General features: G+C 44.9%; 2 protein-coding genes and 1 long non-coding RNA gene across 4 annotated transcripts in view; 1 reads left to right on the top strand and 2 right to left on the bottom strand.

Annotated features, from left to right (window-relative positions):
* The window catches only part of LOC120738997 (caspase-1-like), a 36,143-nt gene extending 27,042 nt beyond the window's left edge, over positions 1–9,101 (bottom strand). The window contains exon 1 of the mRNA XM_040040615.1: positions 8,714–9,101. The gene's annotated coding sequence lies outside the window, so the exon portion shown is untranslated. The remainder of the gene's footprint in view (positions 1–8,713) is intronic.
* LOC120739002 lies at positions 1,791–6,418 on the top strand (the record flags this gene model as incomplete). Its single annotated transcript, XM_040040618.1, has 2 exons — positions 1,791–3,605; positions 5,701–6,418. A coding segment is annotated over one exon (1,731 nt), but the record flags the coding sequence as incomplete, so codon positions are not given.
* A 363-nt stretch (positions 9,102–9,464) lies between the features above and the next one.
* Positions 9,465–16,735, bottom strand: LOC120739007. Of its 2 annotated transcripts, XR_005697093.1 has the most exons (4): positions 15,808–16,735; positions 15,484–15,603; positions 10,872–14,332; positions 9,465–10,307 (listed from the first exon to the last, which is right to left on the bottom strand). It is a non-coding gene; the product is annotated as an uncharacterized LOC120739007 (long non-coding RNA). The 2 variants fall into 2 exon arrangements; XR_005697092.1 differs by having other exon boundaries at positions 10,872–15,603.
* Positions 16,736–18,112: the final 1,377 nt, after the last annotated feature.

Below are 18,112 nucleotides of genomic sequence, written 5' to 3'. Positions count from 1 at the left end.
TGAGTGGTTTGAGGAATTGTTTAATGAGTGTTTAGATGAGACAACTTGGGAGCTTAACTCTCAGGACATTTATGTTGGTTCAGCTGGAGTGGCAGCGTTTGTTCCGCTCCCTGAAGATAAAATGAGTTGGTATAGAATGGGAGATGAAGCAGTTCCCCACGTGTCTTTGGCAGTACATGAGGGTCATCAAGCAAAAGATTTAGGCCCAATGGTGAGAACGGCCACAAGAGCCACAGATTGGCAACAAACACAACTCACTGATGTCTCATACTCACCCAGTTGTAAAACATATCGAATTTCTGTGACTGCTACTGATCAGAGTGTGTTAGAACACAAACTTTTAAAGCGAACACATGGCAGGGAGAAATCTGATCACGAGGAAGCTGTTAAAGGCTTAACAGAACTCCCAGACACTCTGTGGTCTAAAGGTCCCACTGATGTGGGTTTAACATTTTGTTCACCCGTCACATTTGAGTTAAAGGATGACACCCCTATTTGGCGTTCACAATACAGACACAGTCCAGAGGCAGATAATGGGATTGCAGAAACAATTTCAGGGCTCCTGCAGGTGGGTGTGCTGGAGTCGTCTTCCTCTGCATGGAATACTCCAATCCTCCCAGTTGAAAAATCAGGCACGGGCAAGTATCGCATGGCACATGACCTTAGGGCAATAAACGCTGTCCTTAAGACACCAACAGTACCTGTACCAAACCCCTACACAGCTCTGACTAATTTATCTCCAGATCAGCGGTGGTTCACATGCATAGATTTGGCAAATGCTTTCTTTTGTCTCCCTCTGCATCCATCTTTGAGAGATATTTTTTCATTTACTTACAGGGGCCAGCAGCTGCGTTACACACGGCTGCCGCAGGGCTTTGCCCTTTCACCTGGGATTTTCAATCAGGTACTTAAAAATGCTCTTTCTCCATGTGTATTACCTGAAGGATGCACACTGATCCAATATGTGGATGATTTGCTGATTGCTGCTAAAACAGCTGATGCTTGTTTTCAAGCGACGATGACGGTGCTTCGTCAGCTGGCCAAAACAGGCTTTAAAGTAAGTAGAGACAAACTTCAACTTGTCAGAACTGAAGTTACATTTCTAGGTCGTGTGGTGGCGATGCAGACGGTGGGCATGTTGGCATCCCAGAGGGAAACAATTATGTCACACCCCCAGCCACGTACTGTTAAAGAAATGTTGTCATTTCTCGGGCTCACAGGTTACAATAGATACTACATTCCTGACTATGTGGGCAAAACCAAACCTCTGTGGGAGTTGGTGAAAGAACACGCCATGAGAGACCTCACAGCTAGTCTGAACTGGACCACTGAGGCTGACATGCGGTTCATTGAATTAAAACAGGCCCTGTCTCGTGCAGCAGATTTGGCGATCCCTGATTATAACTCTGCTTTCTCGGTTGATGTTTCTGAAACAAATGGAGTAGTAAATGGTGTGTTGTTTCAGAAAAAAGGGGGAAGGAGACAGGTGCTGATGTATATCAGCACTGGCCTGGATAACACGGAAAAAAGACACCTCATGTGCACACAACATGCAGCAGGGGTAGCAAAAATAATTCAGAAAGTGGCCCACATTGTGAGAGGGCACCCACTGAAAGTGCTAACAACACACAGTGTGGTGGCCTATGTGAACTCACAGGCATTTACAATGACCCCACTGAGACAACAGAGACTGACTAAAATTCTGGAGCCTCCAAACTTGACCTTCACACATGAAGGGATTAACATGGCAGATCAAATGGGGGGGGACAGAGGTTGAAGAGAAAGTAAGGTCTGATTTGAGAGCAGAACCGGTGAGTGAGGCAGATGATTATTTCACAGACGGATGTTGTTTTAGGGATCCGAGTGAAGGATTGAAAACAGGTTATGCAGTGGTGAAAGGAGTTGGAAACCAGCTGCATGTGGAGAAGTCAGGAACATTGGAAGGGCCTCAGTCAGCGCAGAGAGCAGAGCTTGTTGCAGTGATAGAAGCTCTGAGATTAGGGAAAGGAAAAAGAGTTAACATTTATACAGACTCAGCATATGTGTTTGGAGCAGCACATGTGGAGCTGGGGCAATGGAGGAGGGCTGGATTCAGAACAGCCACAAATAAACCGATCAAACATGAGGAGGAGATGAGACAGCTGGAGGACGCTCTGAGAGAACCTCTGGAGGTCGCTATCATAAAGTGTAAAGGGCATGACGAGTCTGACACTTGGGTGGCAAAAGGAAACAGAGCAGCCGACGAGGAAGCAAAACGGGCGGCAGGCTATAAGGAAGGAAAACAAATGGTAAGTATGGGTATGGAATGGGGAGACCGGCCAGCCCAACAGCGAGAGGACATCGAAAAGGTGCAAGGAGGAGCCTCACCCGAGGAAAAGGCGATGTGGCAGGAAAGAGGGGCCGTACAATCGGAAGGATTGTGGAGAGGGCCCGACGGGCGACCAATACTCACCGCAGAAATGGCCCAGGAGAAAATTAAAGAAGCTCATGGGCTAGGTCATGTGGGAGTGGCCCAGATGGAAAGGGATTTGTGTCATTGGTGGCATCCCTACATGAAAAACCTGGTAAGGGAACACGTGAGAACCTGTCTGATTTGTGGACAATACAATCCGAAGCCCACCGTGAAACCAGAAATGGGTAAGTTTCCTTTGCCAGAAAGACCAGACCAGGAAATTGTGATTGATTACACTGACATGATAACTACTGTTCGAGGGTTTAGATATCTGTTGGTGTGTGTGGATGGTCTGACTGGCTGGCCAGAGGCGTGGCCAACGCGCAGAGAGGATAGTAAAACAGTGATTAAATGTCTGGTGAATTATTATGTCCAGTGGCATGGATTCCCAGAGAAGGTAAGATCAGATAATGGCACTCACTTTAAAAATCGAGATCTCGCTGAGGTGGAATGTATGTTGGGGTTGCAACATAGATATGGTACAGTTTACCATCCACAATCTCAGGGAAAAGTGGAGAGAATGAACCAAAATCTTAAAAACAAATTGGCAAAAATCTGTGCACAGACTAACATGAATTGGGTTGATGCTCTTCCCATAGCCCTAATGAGTGTGAGGTGCGCCGTTAATCAGCGCACTGGGTTCACTCCATATGAACTGCTGACAGGAAGACAATTTCCAGGCCCTGCAGCAGGTGTAAAAGAATTAAGAGAGGAGGTAAACGTGTCTGAACATGTGAAACAGTTTAAAGCACTAAAAGCTCTTGTCTCTAGTTTCACTACGCAGGTGGGAGATCCAACCGGAAAGGAGGTGACCACGCCAGAGGCAAAGTGGGTGTGGCTGAAGGTGTATAAGCGAAAGTCGGACGAGCCCAGGTGGACGGGACCTTTCGAGGTGACCACTCGAACCTCTCACGCGGTCCAGCTGAGAGGCAAAGGCGACACTTGGTACCACTGGAGCCAGTGTGCGGCGGCAGAGGAGCCTAGGCGGTCGGAGAGGCTCTTGGCGAAAAAGGGGGACACGGCTGTGACCCCAAAAAACACAGATCTTAGTATAGAAGGGGCAGAATAATCCCCTGATCTGTGCAACGACTAAAGGGTAGTCTACCCCGGAGGTCGAAGAAAGAAGTCGAGAATCACCCGACGACAAGATATTGTTAGCTGCAGTAAAAATTAAAGTTAAAAGTGCCTTAGGCATAAGCATTAGTCTAGAAGCTATTAGCAAGCATTGAAATGGGGGAGGGAAAGTCTAATGCAAAAATAAAGTTTCTGGAGAACTGGAAACTGATGGGAGTGTTAGCCATGATCACTGTTGGTGTGCTAACTACTGTTTTTCTGTTGTGTGAGTGGCCCAGCTACAGAACTCATCCACCTCCTCTTCCTCTCGCGGACCCTGCAATGACCAGATCTGATCGCAATGTAGGTGAGAAACTAGATCCCTGTTTGGAGTATTACGGAGGCATAGAGGTGGATTACATTAGAGGATCCACCACAGCCTTCACTTTTGATCTTTGTTCCGTGATAAAGTGTGGGGAAGATAGGAATAGCTGGCGTGGGTACGAAGTTTGGGCATGTCATGACCTGAGATTAACGAGTGCTTGTCTTATAGGTAAACCCACCGCCATGGGGTACACCCCGTGTGAGGAGTGGGAAATGGTGACAGGTTACACAGCCCCGGGATGGGATTCACGTGGCCGGTGGGAAGGGTTTGCGATTCAGCGTGATTTTAGTAACAGTCAAAATCCAATTACAATGTCTATTGGTGGGTGGCAGGTTACACCGCAGCGATACAGGAAAACCGACAAAGTGTTTTATTTACTGTTAGGTGTAGATGTATTTGGAAAAGACCCGATGGGCGTGATAAAGATAAACTTTAAAGATCCACCCTGTAATTTACCCAGCAGCAACACCGCATCAAGCTGTAATTTATCCAGCAGCAACACCGCATCAAGCGAAGCCCCCCCTTCCGTGTCTAAGGTAACAAAAATGGACTATACAAAGTGGAAACCCCGACAGCTGATGTCTCGTGCCACAGGGTATGTGGACAGCAACCTGTGGTTGGACTGGCTGATTGAAAATGCAAAAGAGCAAAAGGTGTCTGATTGTGTGGCATGCGCTACAGCACGCCCACGTTTATTTACTGAACCGGCACCTCTGCATCCAGAGGACCCATGGGGTTTTGATTGCATGCTCCGACTTACTCGGAGAGCAGTATCTTCAGGAAAATGTGCGCCATTGTCTGTTTTATTTCCCCCAATAGATAATAACACCATTCCCGGACCGTTTACACCTAGGAAAGCTAATTACACTTGTTTTAATTTTACTGCAGATGATCCCGGAGCGCAGGAGTATGACGCTGGAGAGATTCCGGCTGATTGGTGTGAGGTCACATTTCCAGGAAGAGGGGATGGCGCGCGTGCGGGAGCCACGGTCGTGGGGACTTGGGCTCGAGCCGGTTTGTATTATTATTGTGGAGGTGGGAGTCTGCATGTGCGAATACCAAATGAAGCGGTTGGTGTTTGTGCCATGGTCAGACTAGGAGCGCCTCTGCTGATAATAGGGGAAAAGGGTAAATTTAAGGGGATAGAGGGGAATGCGCGACGACCACCTAGGCGCAGACGTCAGGGGTGGCCTAAAGGATCTTCTGGGTCGTTTGATTTAACTGTTAATTCACCCACGTATATAGACTCTATCGGTGTTCCGCGTGGTGTCCCAAATGAGCTTAAATTAGTAGATCAGATAGCAGCCGGTTTTGAAAACATCCCAGTACTTTCTGCCTTGTTTCCCGTCACCCCCAACAAAAACGTAGATAGAATTAACTATGTGCATTATAACGTTCTCCGACTGTCAAATTTGACCCGTGATGCGATTCAGGGGTTAGCGGAACAAGTAGGTCCCACCTCTCTGATGGCAGTGCAGAACCGGATGGCGCTGGATATGGTTCTTGCTGAAAAAGGAGGGGTTTGCGAAATGTTTGGACAAATGTGTTGTACTTTTATCCCCAACAATACTGCTCCGGATGGCTCTGTCACTCGAGCACTGGAGGGGCTACGAACTCTGGCCCATAACATGCATGAACATTCAGGTATTGAGAATCCGCTGGAGGAATGGATGACTTCTGTGTTTGGGCGATGGAAAGGCTTTGTTATGTCAATCATGGTCTCACTGTCTGTTTTCACTGCAATCCTAACCACATGTGGTTGTTGTTTGATCCCTTGCCTCAGAGCACTAGTAGTTCGTCTTATTGACAGGGCCGTAGCCTCAGGGCCGGAGGGCCGGGGGGTCATGATGCCTCTGTTAAAGGATGAGCCTGAGGAGTGGAGAGACGTGGACCTTGTGACCCTGGAATGCGTGTTGTAAGTGATCTCTTTGAAAAAAAGAGATCAAAGAGGGAATTGTTGAGACTAGTAGTTAAACATATGCCATTTTATGACCAGTAGTCAATGTAGTAAATTAGGTTAACAGCTGTAGGCCATATATTATCCTTTAGTTCTGATGGTGTGCTATGTATGTAGTTTAGTCTTTATTATACTCTTGAATAAAAGAAACATAATCATTTTGTAGTTCATTAGATAAAGTGTGCATTACTCTGTATCCTTGATCAGCTGTGAATGTCTTACACTGTTTTCTTGAAATATTTTATTGCTGAAATCATGTGAAGAAGGCTGTAACAAGGAGACTAGGTGTCTGGGCAGAAGAGATAAAACCACATTCCTTACCCCCCTTCCTACTTCACACAGAAAGACAGGGAGGCAAGGTCAGGAGCCAGCCTCGCTAAGAATTAGAAAAACATGTGAAGATGCAGCTTTTATGACAAAGAGGGGGGCTGTTACTAACTATAAAAGTATGTGAAAGTTGCTACCATTTTGAGACATGCTGTCGAACCTCTGCAGGCATCTCTCCCGTCCGGACGTTGTAATGCTCTGACTGTTGAATTGTATGGAAATAAATGATTGTTGATTGAGCATTTATACACAGAGTATTGTCCTTCCTTCAGCCCAAAGATTCAAAGAATTGGGAGATTTTCAACAATACCTCGGCTTCGTCTCATCTCTTCGGTGTTACTCTCCTGGCACATTTTTATCTGTCACTGTATATAGCCACCTTCCTTGTAAATATTCCCTATTCTGGTATATAAACTTACATCACAACTATCCTGTGCCCGTGTGTGTTTCTGCCACTTAATCCATCCGTGTAAGATTACCTAACATCATGTAGTTGTAAACGGCATGATAGTATGTTAAGTAATCCAAAGTATTCAGAATACGTTACTCTCATCGAATAACGTAATGGAATACGTTACAGAATACATTTTGGGGCATGTATTCTGTAATCTGTAATGGAATACATTTTAAAACTAACCTTCCCAACACTGTTGGTGGCACTGCACTCAATTGGTTAGGTTTATTTGTCAGAACTTTCTCTGTCAGCCTTCTCGGTTCCAAATCATCTTCTGCTCCTCTGTCATGCGGCGTCCCACAGGGTTCAATTTTAGGGCCATTGCTTGTTTTACTGTATTTATTGCCTCTGGGTTCCATCTTTAGAAGGCATGGGATCTCATTTCATTGTTATGCCGATGACTGCCAAATTCATTTGCCACTGAAGCAGAAGGGTGGCATCTGCATAAAACCCCTCATGACATGCCTAGATGACATTAAAGCTTGGTTGGCTCTAAACTTTTTAAATTTTAATGAAAAGAAAACAGAGTTGTTGGTGTTTGGACCCACTGGTCCCTGTGAGTCCTCCTCTGTAGATTTGGGACCCCTGGAAGTTTATTTTAAACCTGTTGTTACTGATCTTGGTTTTAAGTTGGACGTGATTTGAAATTGGAGAACCAAATCAGAGCAGTGGTGAAGTCCAGTTGTCATCATTTAAGGCGACTGGCAAATCTTTTCTTTCACAGCAGCATCTTGAAACAGTGATCCATGCTTTTTATTTCTTCCTACCTGGACTACTGTAACGCACTTTATGTGGGGGTCAGTCAGTCATTGCTCTCACGTCTGCAGCTGGTTCAAAATGCTGCTGCACGACTCCTAACAGGAACTTGTAAAAGAGAGCATATAACCCCTGTGCTGGCCTCCCTGCACTGGCTGCCTGTGTCTTTTAGAGTTCATTTTAAAATTTGTGCCGTTTGTCTTTAAATGCTTTCACAGTCTTGCCCCGCTGTAGCTCTCTGAGCTTCTTCATCTCCACACACCGTGTCAGTCTCAGGTCAGCTGACCAGCTGCTCCTGGAGGTACCGAGATCCAGGCGGATTTTATTTTTTCTTTCTTTTATTTGGCTTTTATTTATACCTTATGTAATTTTATTGGGGGGGGGGGGGGGGGGGGGGTTGGATTTCACAAGGAAGTCAAACAAAATGCAGTAATTTGCAAAACATGCTGCTAAACACAGCAGTAATACAAATTATTCCACCTGCTGAAAAGTGGATCTAATGTGGGCGGACTCACACTTAGCAAATAAACCTGTGATGTGAGAATGTAATCAAACTGTTGATCAGAGGCAAAGTAATTCAAAGTTTATGATGCTATCGTCTAATGTTAGCTGACATGATGTTAGCTTGTAAACTTATGTTGTTGTCTGGGTCTCATGTCTGATCTGATGATAATAACTGTGACAACACAGAGATTAAATAACGGACGTTGGCGGGACTTCTTATGTTAGAACTATAACTTCAGTTAAGGAGTGAGACGTAAGGTGACAAGGAGAATGAAGAGAATGAGAAAGAAGTAACTGGGAAGAGAAAATGAAAACAAAAATTTGAAATGATCAAATTTGTGGTAACAGATGATGGTGATTTTAAAAATTCAAGTAATTTAAAGTTTTTATCCTATTTGTTGTTGTTTTTTTCATATTCTTCTATTTGCAAGAGGTTATTAATAAAACAGGTTCTCTTTCTGGTTTCTCTTTTTGGACGCACTCTCTACAGCTTATCACATCCAAAATGGCGGATGTCAAGTACAAAACCTCGACAGAAACAATCAGCAAGAATTTTAGCATCAGTCCAAAATAAAACTGTCCAACTACAGAGTTTTAAAATCCAACTAAACTATGAACAGAGATCTTTTACAAATAGGCTATTGATGAGATGACAGTGGTAACAAAAACGTACACATCCGCACACACAGACAAAATGGCGGGAGAGCGTTTAACGGTCGACCTCATGAGTCCGTTACCGTGAACTATGGAGCGGCAGCTTTGTGCTGGAACTGAGCTGCACACAGCTGATGTTAGCCAGGAAACATTACACACTGCTAACGTTACCTTCACACGGAGCTCCACACGGAGACGATCAGCGTCAGGCACAAACACCAAGTTCAGAAAAGAGGAACTTTGAGCAGGAAGGAAAGAGTCAGAGCGGCGTTTGAGGACACGTTTACAACCACGAACATCAGAATCTGTCTGTGCTGCATTCAAGTGCAAGTTGGAAACTCACTAATCTCTGTCATGTTGTCCAAAGATGATTTATTTCTGCTGGTTTTCTTGTTTGAAACACAAACATGTGTCAGCACTTTGTTGTTCTTCACCCTGCAGCATTTGAATATTTCAGGAGTAAACTGATCATAAATTCATGAAGTCATGAATGAAAGTGCAGACTGAGAGTGGATCACATGATGTTTGAGGTGTGTCATGTGACATGTTCAGTATTGTCACACATGTCTAGATTGTCCCTGATATCATAACTGCTCAAACACTGATGATTATATTTGAAGAATTATTCCTGATGGCAGCAAAGTTTGAATGGAGCTCTCTGTCTGTGCTGATTTGTCGCCCTCTGGAGGTCAAAGCACAAACTGCATGATGTCACTGTAACCACCACAGTGACAGGAAGTGTTTTTAAATGATGAAATATGTCAGTGATGCTGATAGTGTGTTCATCACAGACGTTCAGGCTGACATGAATCAAAGTTAATGTCATTATGGACCAAGGACAGAACAACTGCAGAACAACTCGAGCTGTGATACCTGAATGAAGAGCCTCTGCTGCTTTAAAGAAGGAGGCTCGAGGCAGAGGTGAGGTGCAGACCAACCAGCTTTTATTCAGCAACTTTAACAGAAGGATCAGAAAAATAAAACTATACAGCACAGTGATGCTGACTGAAGCCACAGCATTAAACTAAACAAGCATCTGATCATCTTTAACAACATCTAATAAATAATGACAACTATTTAATCCTGTATTTCCTACAATAAAGCCTGTTCAGATATTTGTTGCTGATGGAAATGTAAAAGGCTCCCAGGAACCAAAGGACAAAAACAGAGGCAACAGTCACAACTGCAAAGGATCCCCTAACACATAAACTGGTTCGAAGATATTTTCTAGCAGCTGAACTTTTTTCTCTCAGCATCTTCTATGAAGCTCTGCAGAGGAGCTTGATTGCACGGACAGTAAAAAGTGGATTCAATAACAGCAGCGAGCGCTGAGTGATATAACGGTGCTGCGAGCAGCAGTGCAAAGGCTCACACAGAGACAGCAGCTACACTGTGTGTGGATCCACAGTCACAGCTGTGGGTTTCAGTCAGTGTGTCTCTAACTTCATGGTCACATTTCAAAGCTTATTGGAGCCAGAAGATGTTCAAGTAAAAGATTTATTGCTGTACTCGTCTACCAGGATAACAGGAGGTTCATAAAGCTGTGTAATACTTCAGCTTTCCATCATGGAGTAGTAGTTGTGTCCCTTTGTGTTTATTAGTGTGTTCACACGTCTACTTTAACTTCACTCTGTAATGAAAGGATTCAAATCACTGATAAATACATACATGCTGATTCTGAGTCTCAGTGAAGGAGGAAAGGATGGATGAAGGCAGCCTAGTGTGGGTCATGTGTGTCCAGCAGTCATCCAGGGCCTGGATCCATCTGTAACAGGAAGACAAAGTCCAGCCTGTAATCATCCTATCAGGCACAGCGTTTCCATCCAGCATCCTGACTACGCTAACAACCCGTCAAACGTCTCCTCTGGTCCACAGAAGTCACACTTCCTGTGTCATGTTTACCTTTTTAAGTGTGCTATTCAAGCCTGTGTGACCAACTCTGACTCTCCAGATTCCATCCTGGTCTCTGCTGCAGCTTCTTCTACACGACTGTTTTCTGTATAATAATATCTGCCTTTCCCGTCTCTGTCCCAGTGTGCCTGCCACTCGTCCTTCATCTTCACCTTCATTATACTCTTCACCTCACTTTCACTGTATTTTATAGTCAAACCTGCACGACTTCTTCTTGCTGCACCTTTTAAAACTTATCGTCCTGTTCATTGCATCAACACCGATATTCACAGGGAGCCATAAGAAATCCACTTCTATCCCTCTGTGTTTGATTCTATACAGTAAATGAAGTATATCAAAAACAATATGTTGCCTAGAGTCTGAAGACATATCACCTGTGCTCACTAGCACGCTGCTAGAGTCCCAGCAAACCACATACCTCCATATTGGTGCGTCCTCCACCCAGTTCAAGCCAGTAACATCACTACCAGCTCCCAGTATAAACTGCCACATCATCTGTAATTCTTTTACTCATCACCAAACTTATTTGTGGGAGAACAAATGCAGCAGCCGTTCTTTTATCTGACAGTGTTGACGCATCAGTAAATATCCTCACATGACCTGAGGACTTTCCCACTATATGAACCTGCTTTTAGTCGCCCCTCCTCCCTCGCCACAAGCTTCCTTTACAACATAACTTATAAAAAACAACTTTATTGACAATCAGCAATAACAATTACAGACAGTCTAGAAGAAGAATCACATGATCAAGGAGCAGAAGTTTATGGTTTTACTAGCTTTTACATTTTGGGAAAGTTTTAAAAACATTGTTTGGTTTTCTTTCTAAAGCGTTGAAAGGACGGCTTTGCATCAGAAAATAAGATCAGCAAATGAATCCATTAAAGTTCTTTTGCCTTGTTTGCAAAAGAAGCCAAACAACATTTGTGTCACAAAGAGAGACTTCAGAACAGATCAAAGATCACAAACATCAGGCACTGATGGAAACAGCCAAACACAGGAACAGAGGCACCAGCAGGTGAAGGAGGCCTGTTGTAGAAATGACTCTGAGTGCTCAGGTAGAAACGCATGAAGAACCAGTGCGTCTAATATTTGGAAACCAGTCTGTGTTTGAGCGTCCTGGATGAAACACAGATCATGTTGCAGAGCGAGGATGTCGTCTTTCCTCCCGAGTGTGTAACTACAGGCCGTGTGCAGAAGGTTTAATCGTCCTCCTGACAGTTACTGATGAACGAGTCCTTCAGGGAGGCTCCAGGATCACTGTGGCTTTTACCAGCTGCTGCTAAACTGAGAGGAGTTGCTGCTTCATGTGTGAAGATGTTTGCATGGCTTTAACAGTGCAGACGTTCCTCATGTGCACCCATTTCATATGTTTTATTGTGATGTTTAGTAACATCTGCTTTCCTCCTTCAGGCAGACGATAAAGTGAGCTCAGCCTTAAACATGTGGAGAGAACGTTTGACCGACAGTCCTGGGACGACTGCAGAACAATGGTTTGTTTTTAATGATAAAGTTTCATAATGGAAATAAATGCTGAGCCTGTTTCATGATGTTGGCCCTGCAGCATCAGGCAGGATTAATACTGTAACAAACGTGTGTCACAGTTATAATGACTTTAAATGAAGACTTGGGTTGGATGGAGATGTCAGCTGGATTTGTGCTGACTGTCACTTTAAATGTTTTCTGTTCAGCTTCTAAATCTACTTTTGTATAATGTTTGCTGAGTTTTGCACTTCATGACGCTTTTAAGAAGAGCCAATAAATCCTGACTTTACACAAAAATAAAGGTTTCATGTGTTTAGTGTGACAGTGGAGGAGAGCGCACATAATAAGAGTCATTAACAGAATGGTGACAATTATAATCTGTCTCACTTTAGGAGCAGCTCACAGGCACAACAGACTACAGAGCAATCAAAGCACCAGTTAAACGTCCATGTGACCGGCTTACAGCCAATGAACAATCAGTCCCCACTGTCCCCACCAACATCACTGTACTGGAAAGACTGTGCTGCCATGGTCAGAGATGAACTGGTACTAAAATGTAAGGCAGCTGATGTGTGTGGCCTTAGCAGCACAAATGCATCACGGCTGCAACGCTGCAGTGTGTTTAAACATTTGAACATTTCTGTGGCTTCAAACCAGCAGCTCCTCTGTACTCAGTCGTGTTTGTGTGTCTGTCAAAGTGATTGTTGTCTTTAAAAAGCCTTTTGTGTTTGAGTTTTGTGAGCAGTGCCGAGCTTCTCTGTAGTCTAAGCTGAGTCGATATATTTGCTTCCATGTTTGGTGTGATTTTCAAAGTCAGCAGCAGCAAACGCTGAACAAGCAAAGTTTGGGCCCATCAGAGACAGCAGTGGATCTACTGACCTGTAGGTGTTGGAGGTGTTTGTGTGCAGCTGTGGGTCAGTCAGCTTTATTTCACTTATCCATGACAGAGCGCTGTTAGCTGTGAGTTAGCATCCACTGAGCTGTTTCATCTACTCTGTCACTGCCAGCAAGCAGAGCCCAGGGTTGGCTTCATAAGCTGGACGTGGCCTTGCTCAAGGGCACTTTAGCAGCACGTTCCCAGCAGTAACAGAGGGATTCAAACTGGTGACCCTGGAGTAGGAATCACCCAGAAAAGTCACCTTATGCCAGAAGTTTTAGTGAGACGGGAACAACATTACAGCTCTGATGTCATTGACCTGTGCAGTGAGGACATATTGAACTGTGAGGACACAGCTTATAGGTTCAACACTGACCCTGGGTCAGCATGTGCAGGTGACATGGTGTTGGTGTCACCACTACAGACAGCTCAGGTTCAACTGGTTCTTCTTTGATTTGCTTCTATAGCACAAAGGTTGACACCAGTCTGGTCCAGTTAGCATCTGAATCCATAAACGTGTGAGCTCGTCCCACCAGAGGACGTCAGCATCATGGGGATAATGTCTACAGCAGGAAAACACAGGGACAGTTGGGTTTGCTGCACATCTGGAACACACAGTTAGCTCAGATATGTTCATGTCGCTAACACCAATACAGTGACTGAGTGCTCTATAGCAGCTAATGCTAACAACTCTAACACTGCTGTTTGTCATGGTTTTCAGACCAAATGATAACAAAACGTTGGGAAAAGTGAAATATTGGAACATGAAATCATAAATTATTACATTTAAACAACAATAATACAGCTAAATTTCCCCTGTTGGCTCATAAGCTGCTCACCTGGATGCTACATCAGTGCAGTCCTCTCTGAACATTAGATAATCAACACACACACACTTATTGTTGAGAGGCTGACTTCACTAAACTCACAGAAACTCTTAAGAAGCTCCTCAAATGATGACTTTGGAGTTTTGTGTTACTGTCAGTGTATAAAAGCTAGAAAAGGAAGAAAAGCAGGAGAAATGATCAAAGTGCTGCTGTGTGCAGGAAGAACTACAACATGTTAGTGAGAAACACAAACAGGGTGTGAAACACACTCCAGAGGAAACGCTGTGTGCAGGCTGTCTGTGACTTCCTGTATCTCTGCCACAGACTGGGACAGACACCAGTGAAACCAGTCACTGTGGTCATGTGCTTGTAGCCAGCAGCCTGTGATGTGAGGCTGCTTGAGTCAGTCGTCTGCTTCCACCATGTAAACCTTGGTGTCTCCTACATGCACAGATGTTTCCTGCAGACTGTGCTGCTCCAGCTGTCACACAGATGTTGAATCAGCAACATCTGTGTCACGTCCTCCCTGGTCCCACAGATAACAGGCTGCATACAAGAGGCTCACCTCTGCTACCTGCTGCTCCACTCCCCATCGCTGTTTTGGCCACGCCTCCCGTTGGTCAGCAGGTAAAGGTGAAGCCTGGGACATGGAAGCCTTTACAGCAGAGCTTCATGGGCCTGTCCAGCAGCAGGCTGAGGAGAGAAAGGTGACAGAGTTCGCTGTTACAAACAGTTTCTCAGCTTTGATCTAAAAGAGCTTCTTTCCTGTTAAAGCAGCTGAGAGTGAGCACATGTTCTCCCCCTGAGGTTCTCATGACAGAGGAAGAACTCACAGCTGAGGAGGACCAGGATCTCCATCCACTCACAGTCCCTGCAAACAAAACCACCATTTGAACTTTAACATTTGTTGTCAGTTCTTGTGTCACTCAGCACATCTCAGCTGTTCCTCTGAGTTTCTTCTGAAAGTCTTCCTGTGATTGGCTGTTCACAGACACATGACTACATGAATCAGCTCCACATGTTCTCAGCAGCAACATCTGGGCAGCTGTGACAGGTTAAAGACAACATGTTTCTAAGTGCAATTAGAACAAGAAGCCAGTAAAGACACGTCTGTGATGCAAAGCAACAGAAGAGCAACGTGAGCCCCAGTAAGTGATGGAGGATGAACTGGTCCTGTCTCTGTTGGTGGGCTCGTATACTGGCAGGAAGGAAGCTTCTCTGGGATTTCTCCCTCAGCACCAGTGAAGCCTCTGTTTCTGTCACTATTGTCTCTTTGAACTGTGATTATTTTGTGCTTTCACAGCATTTTCCTGTTTCATGGTGTTTTAGAAGCAGCAGTGTGTGTGAGCTCTCAGGGCCACCGTCCATCCTGTATACTTGTTGTTTGTAGTGTCACCAGTGCAGTGATGACCACAGGGTGGCGCTGTGCTGCATCACAGGCAGCCTGAGCTGGGCCTGTTCCATATAACATATATATCAGATGATGATATGAAAGATCGTTTGTTTCATGGTGTAAAATATGTTACATGGTTGTGATGCTCACTGTAGTGTCTGTATTAAAGTTCTCTCTTTCTCTTATATTTAATATAACCACACTACGGACGCTCGTTAGCAACAACGCCGGTAAAACCATCGCGTGGCTCCGCCCTCCGCTTCTTTATTTTCCACATAAACCTTTCACAATAAAGCTCAAGATCCTATTGAGACTTTTCAAAATAAAAGGAATCACATGAAAGAGCATGCAGAGAGTTTAGGGATGAAAAGCCAAAAAGAGCCGTCAGGGGCTAAAACATGAATGTTACAACAGGCTTTTCCCCGCAGCACGCCGTGTGATAAATACTCACAAAGACTCACAAACGTGTCGTTTCATGCGTCGGTCAAACACTCGACGCCCAGCTGGAAACACTTCAGGGAAGTTCACCTGCCCGAGATTCAGAAAATCTCCATAAACGCTCCATATTCACCTTTACATGGAATATAAAGGGAAAAGAAGAAACACAGTGCTGTGTCAGCGTTACACATATAGATATATCCTTGCTTTTAATACATTTGAAGGTGGGTGGGAGAGGTGCTTCTCCGCGTAGTCTACGGTCTCTTTGGGATCGGTAAAGCTTTTCCTCACATCACCATGGCTCACTAACAGCTTTGCAGGGTATAGCAGTCTGTACCTGACGCCGGTCATCCCACGTAGTCTTCCTCTCATATTTGCAAATGCGGCTCTGCGTTTCCAACAGAGGGAGGGAAATCTGGGAGGATGTTTATTTTAAAAACCCTTATACATCAGGTTCTTGTTCTCTGCAGCTTTCAGCAGAATTTCCTCACCAATGTGGTAGTAGTGCAATCTCAAGATGATGGGCCGAGGAAGATGACTTTGTTTGGGACGCTGGCGATTCACTCTATGTGCTCGATCGATGAGTGGCTTCTCCTCGAGAGATAGCGCCTCCGCCAACAGGTGTGAACCAACTCAGTCATCTTGGGTCCCTCTGTGCCTTCTCCTGCAGTTCTTAAATTATTCCTCCTGGAGCGCCTCAAGAGCTCCACATCTCTCATCTAACTTCTTTACCTCCGCAGACAAACGCTCCACAGTGGCCTGGAGAGTGGCGATGGTGTCAGAGTGGTTCGAGGCACAGTCCTGCAGTTCAGTCAAAGTGTTATCATGCCTGGCCACGTCGCTTTTTATGTCCGAGATTGAGGGCTGGATGCTCTGGTTCAAGGATGATATCTCGCCTCCTATGGGGGTAGAAATCTCTAATATGCAAGTGTCCAGTGCTAGTTAGTTAGTTCTAGTTCTAGTGGTTAGTGGGGCTTTATTTGATGATTCTAGTGTGTGTTACATTGTTGTCATATTGTTGGGTCGCAGAGCTGTACAGTGTTACAGTTTCTGTAGAGTCTGGTATAAGGAACTCAGATCCCTCTGTGAATAATGTTCACTGAAACTGATCTGTAGTTAATGAACTAGTCAGGATTTACACTAGAGAATGTTTCTGCCATTACATGGCCTGTATTTGTAGAGCGCTTTACTCGTCCCTAAGGACCCCAAAGTGCTTTACACATCCAGTCATCCACCCATTCACACACTGGTGGTGGCAAGCTTGTAGCCACAGCCACCCTGGGGCGCACCGACAGAGGCGAGGCTGCCGGACACTGGCGCCACCGGTTTCTGACGTTTGACCTGCAGCTGTATGTCTCTCAGTCTCAGTTCTTCTCTCCGTCACTGATGGAGCAGGTGTAGTTGCTGCTGACAGTCAGTGGTTTGTTTTCTCAGAGTGAGGCTGAAGTCTGAACTGTTCAGAGCATCAGGTCTCATCAACGTGCGCTGCTGTAACGCCGCTTTGTCCTCTGAGATCACCAGGTATGAAACCTGAGTGCTGACAGAGCAGCATGTTCCCCCTCATTCACCTCCACCACCACAGCCAAGGCATGCTGGGAAACTGAGGACACACAGACGGAGAACTGAAGTGTCTGCTGTGTGTTCATCTCAGAGTCCTCACAGGTGACACATTAGCTCCAGAACACCAAGCCAGGTGTTTGAAGCCTGACAGGGATTCTTCCCATCCAGAGGGAGGATTTAGCTGCACAACAATGAACATTAGTGTGTAGTTTAGAAACACAGACTGTGCCTGCACTGCATCTAGTGAAGAAAACTGTTACTGCCAGAGAACCAGGCTCCTTTAAAGCAGCTGATATTAAGGTTGAAAAATCAACAATAAGCTGATGTAATCAACGTTTCACAAAATGGTCAGCAGCTAAAATCTGGAGCCGTTCTTTGCTGGTAATTAACAGTTTGTTCTTGTTAGCTAATTATGTCATTAAAGGTAGCAGCAGAAGCCTTGTGTTGAAAGCCCATTCACTCACACATTCACACAGGATGTGTGTGTCTGTGTTACACTGTGGACATCCCTTCTGTTGGAGCGCCATCTTGTGGCAGGTTTAAGAAATGTTCTTCTTGTAAATCCAAACTGATGCACCTCCATAGCAGACTGTGGAGGCTTTCAGTGACATGAAGACTTGATTTATACTGTCATATTCTCCTGTTACACAAAGCACAGCACGCTGAACATGGATGAACTGAAACTCCCAGCATCTGACTGAGGAAAAGCACAAATCATTCTCACACTGACTCCTGCTTGATTTTAGATTTGCTTTCAAATCCTCACACTTTCATATGAAGCACTAAATGGGCTCCAGACTGTTTATCTCAGCTTCCTGTCAAACACACTGCTGCTCACACCGAGGCTCAGTTTACTCCTCCAGCCTGGCTTAACCTGCTGTCTGTTAAAAACAGTCCCACACTCCTCTGTTTAATCCTTCTGATCAGACTCTTTGATTTTGTATTGTTTTTACCTGAAGTTGTGTTTTTGACATGGTTCTGTCTGTGAAATAAAGCTCACACACACACTGCTACAGTCCTTCATACACTTAGAAACCAAGCTGCTCCTTTCCTCAGTGCTGACACATAAAGAAGAGTTGGTT

The sequence above is a fragment of the Simochromis diagramma genome, unplaced genomic scaffold (genome assembly GCF_900408965.1).
Source record: "Simochromis diagramma unplaced genomic scaffold, fSimDia1.1 OVJJ01000394.1, whole genome shotgun sequence".
Taxonomy (NCBI): domain Eukaryota; kingdom Metazoa; phylum Chordata; class Actinopteri; order Cichliformes; family Cichlidae; genus Simochromis; species Simochromis diagramma.
Note: the sequence above shows the minus strand (reverse complement) of the source record. Positions and strands in the feature narration are given on the sequence as shown.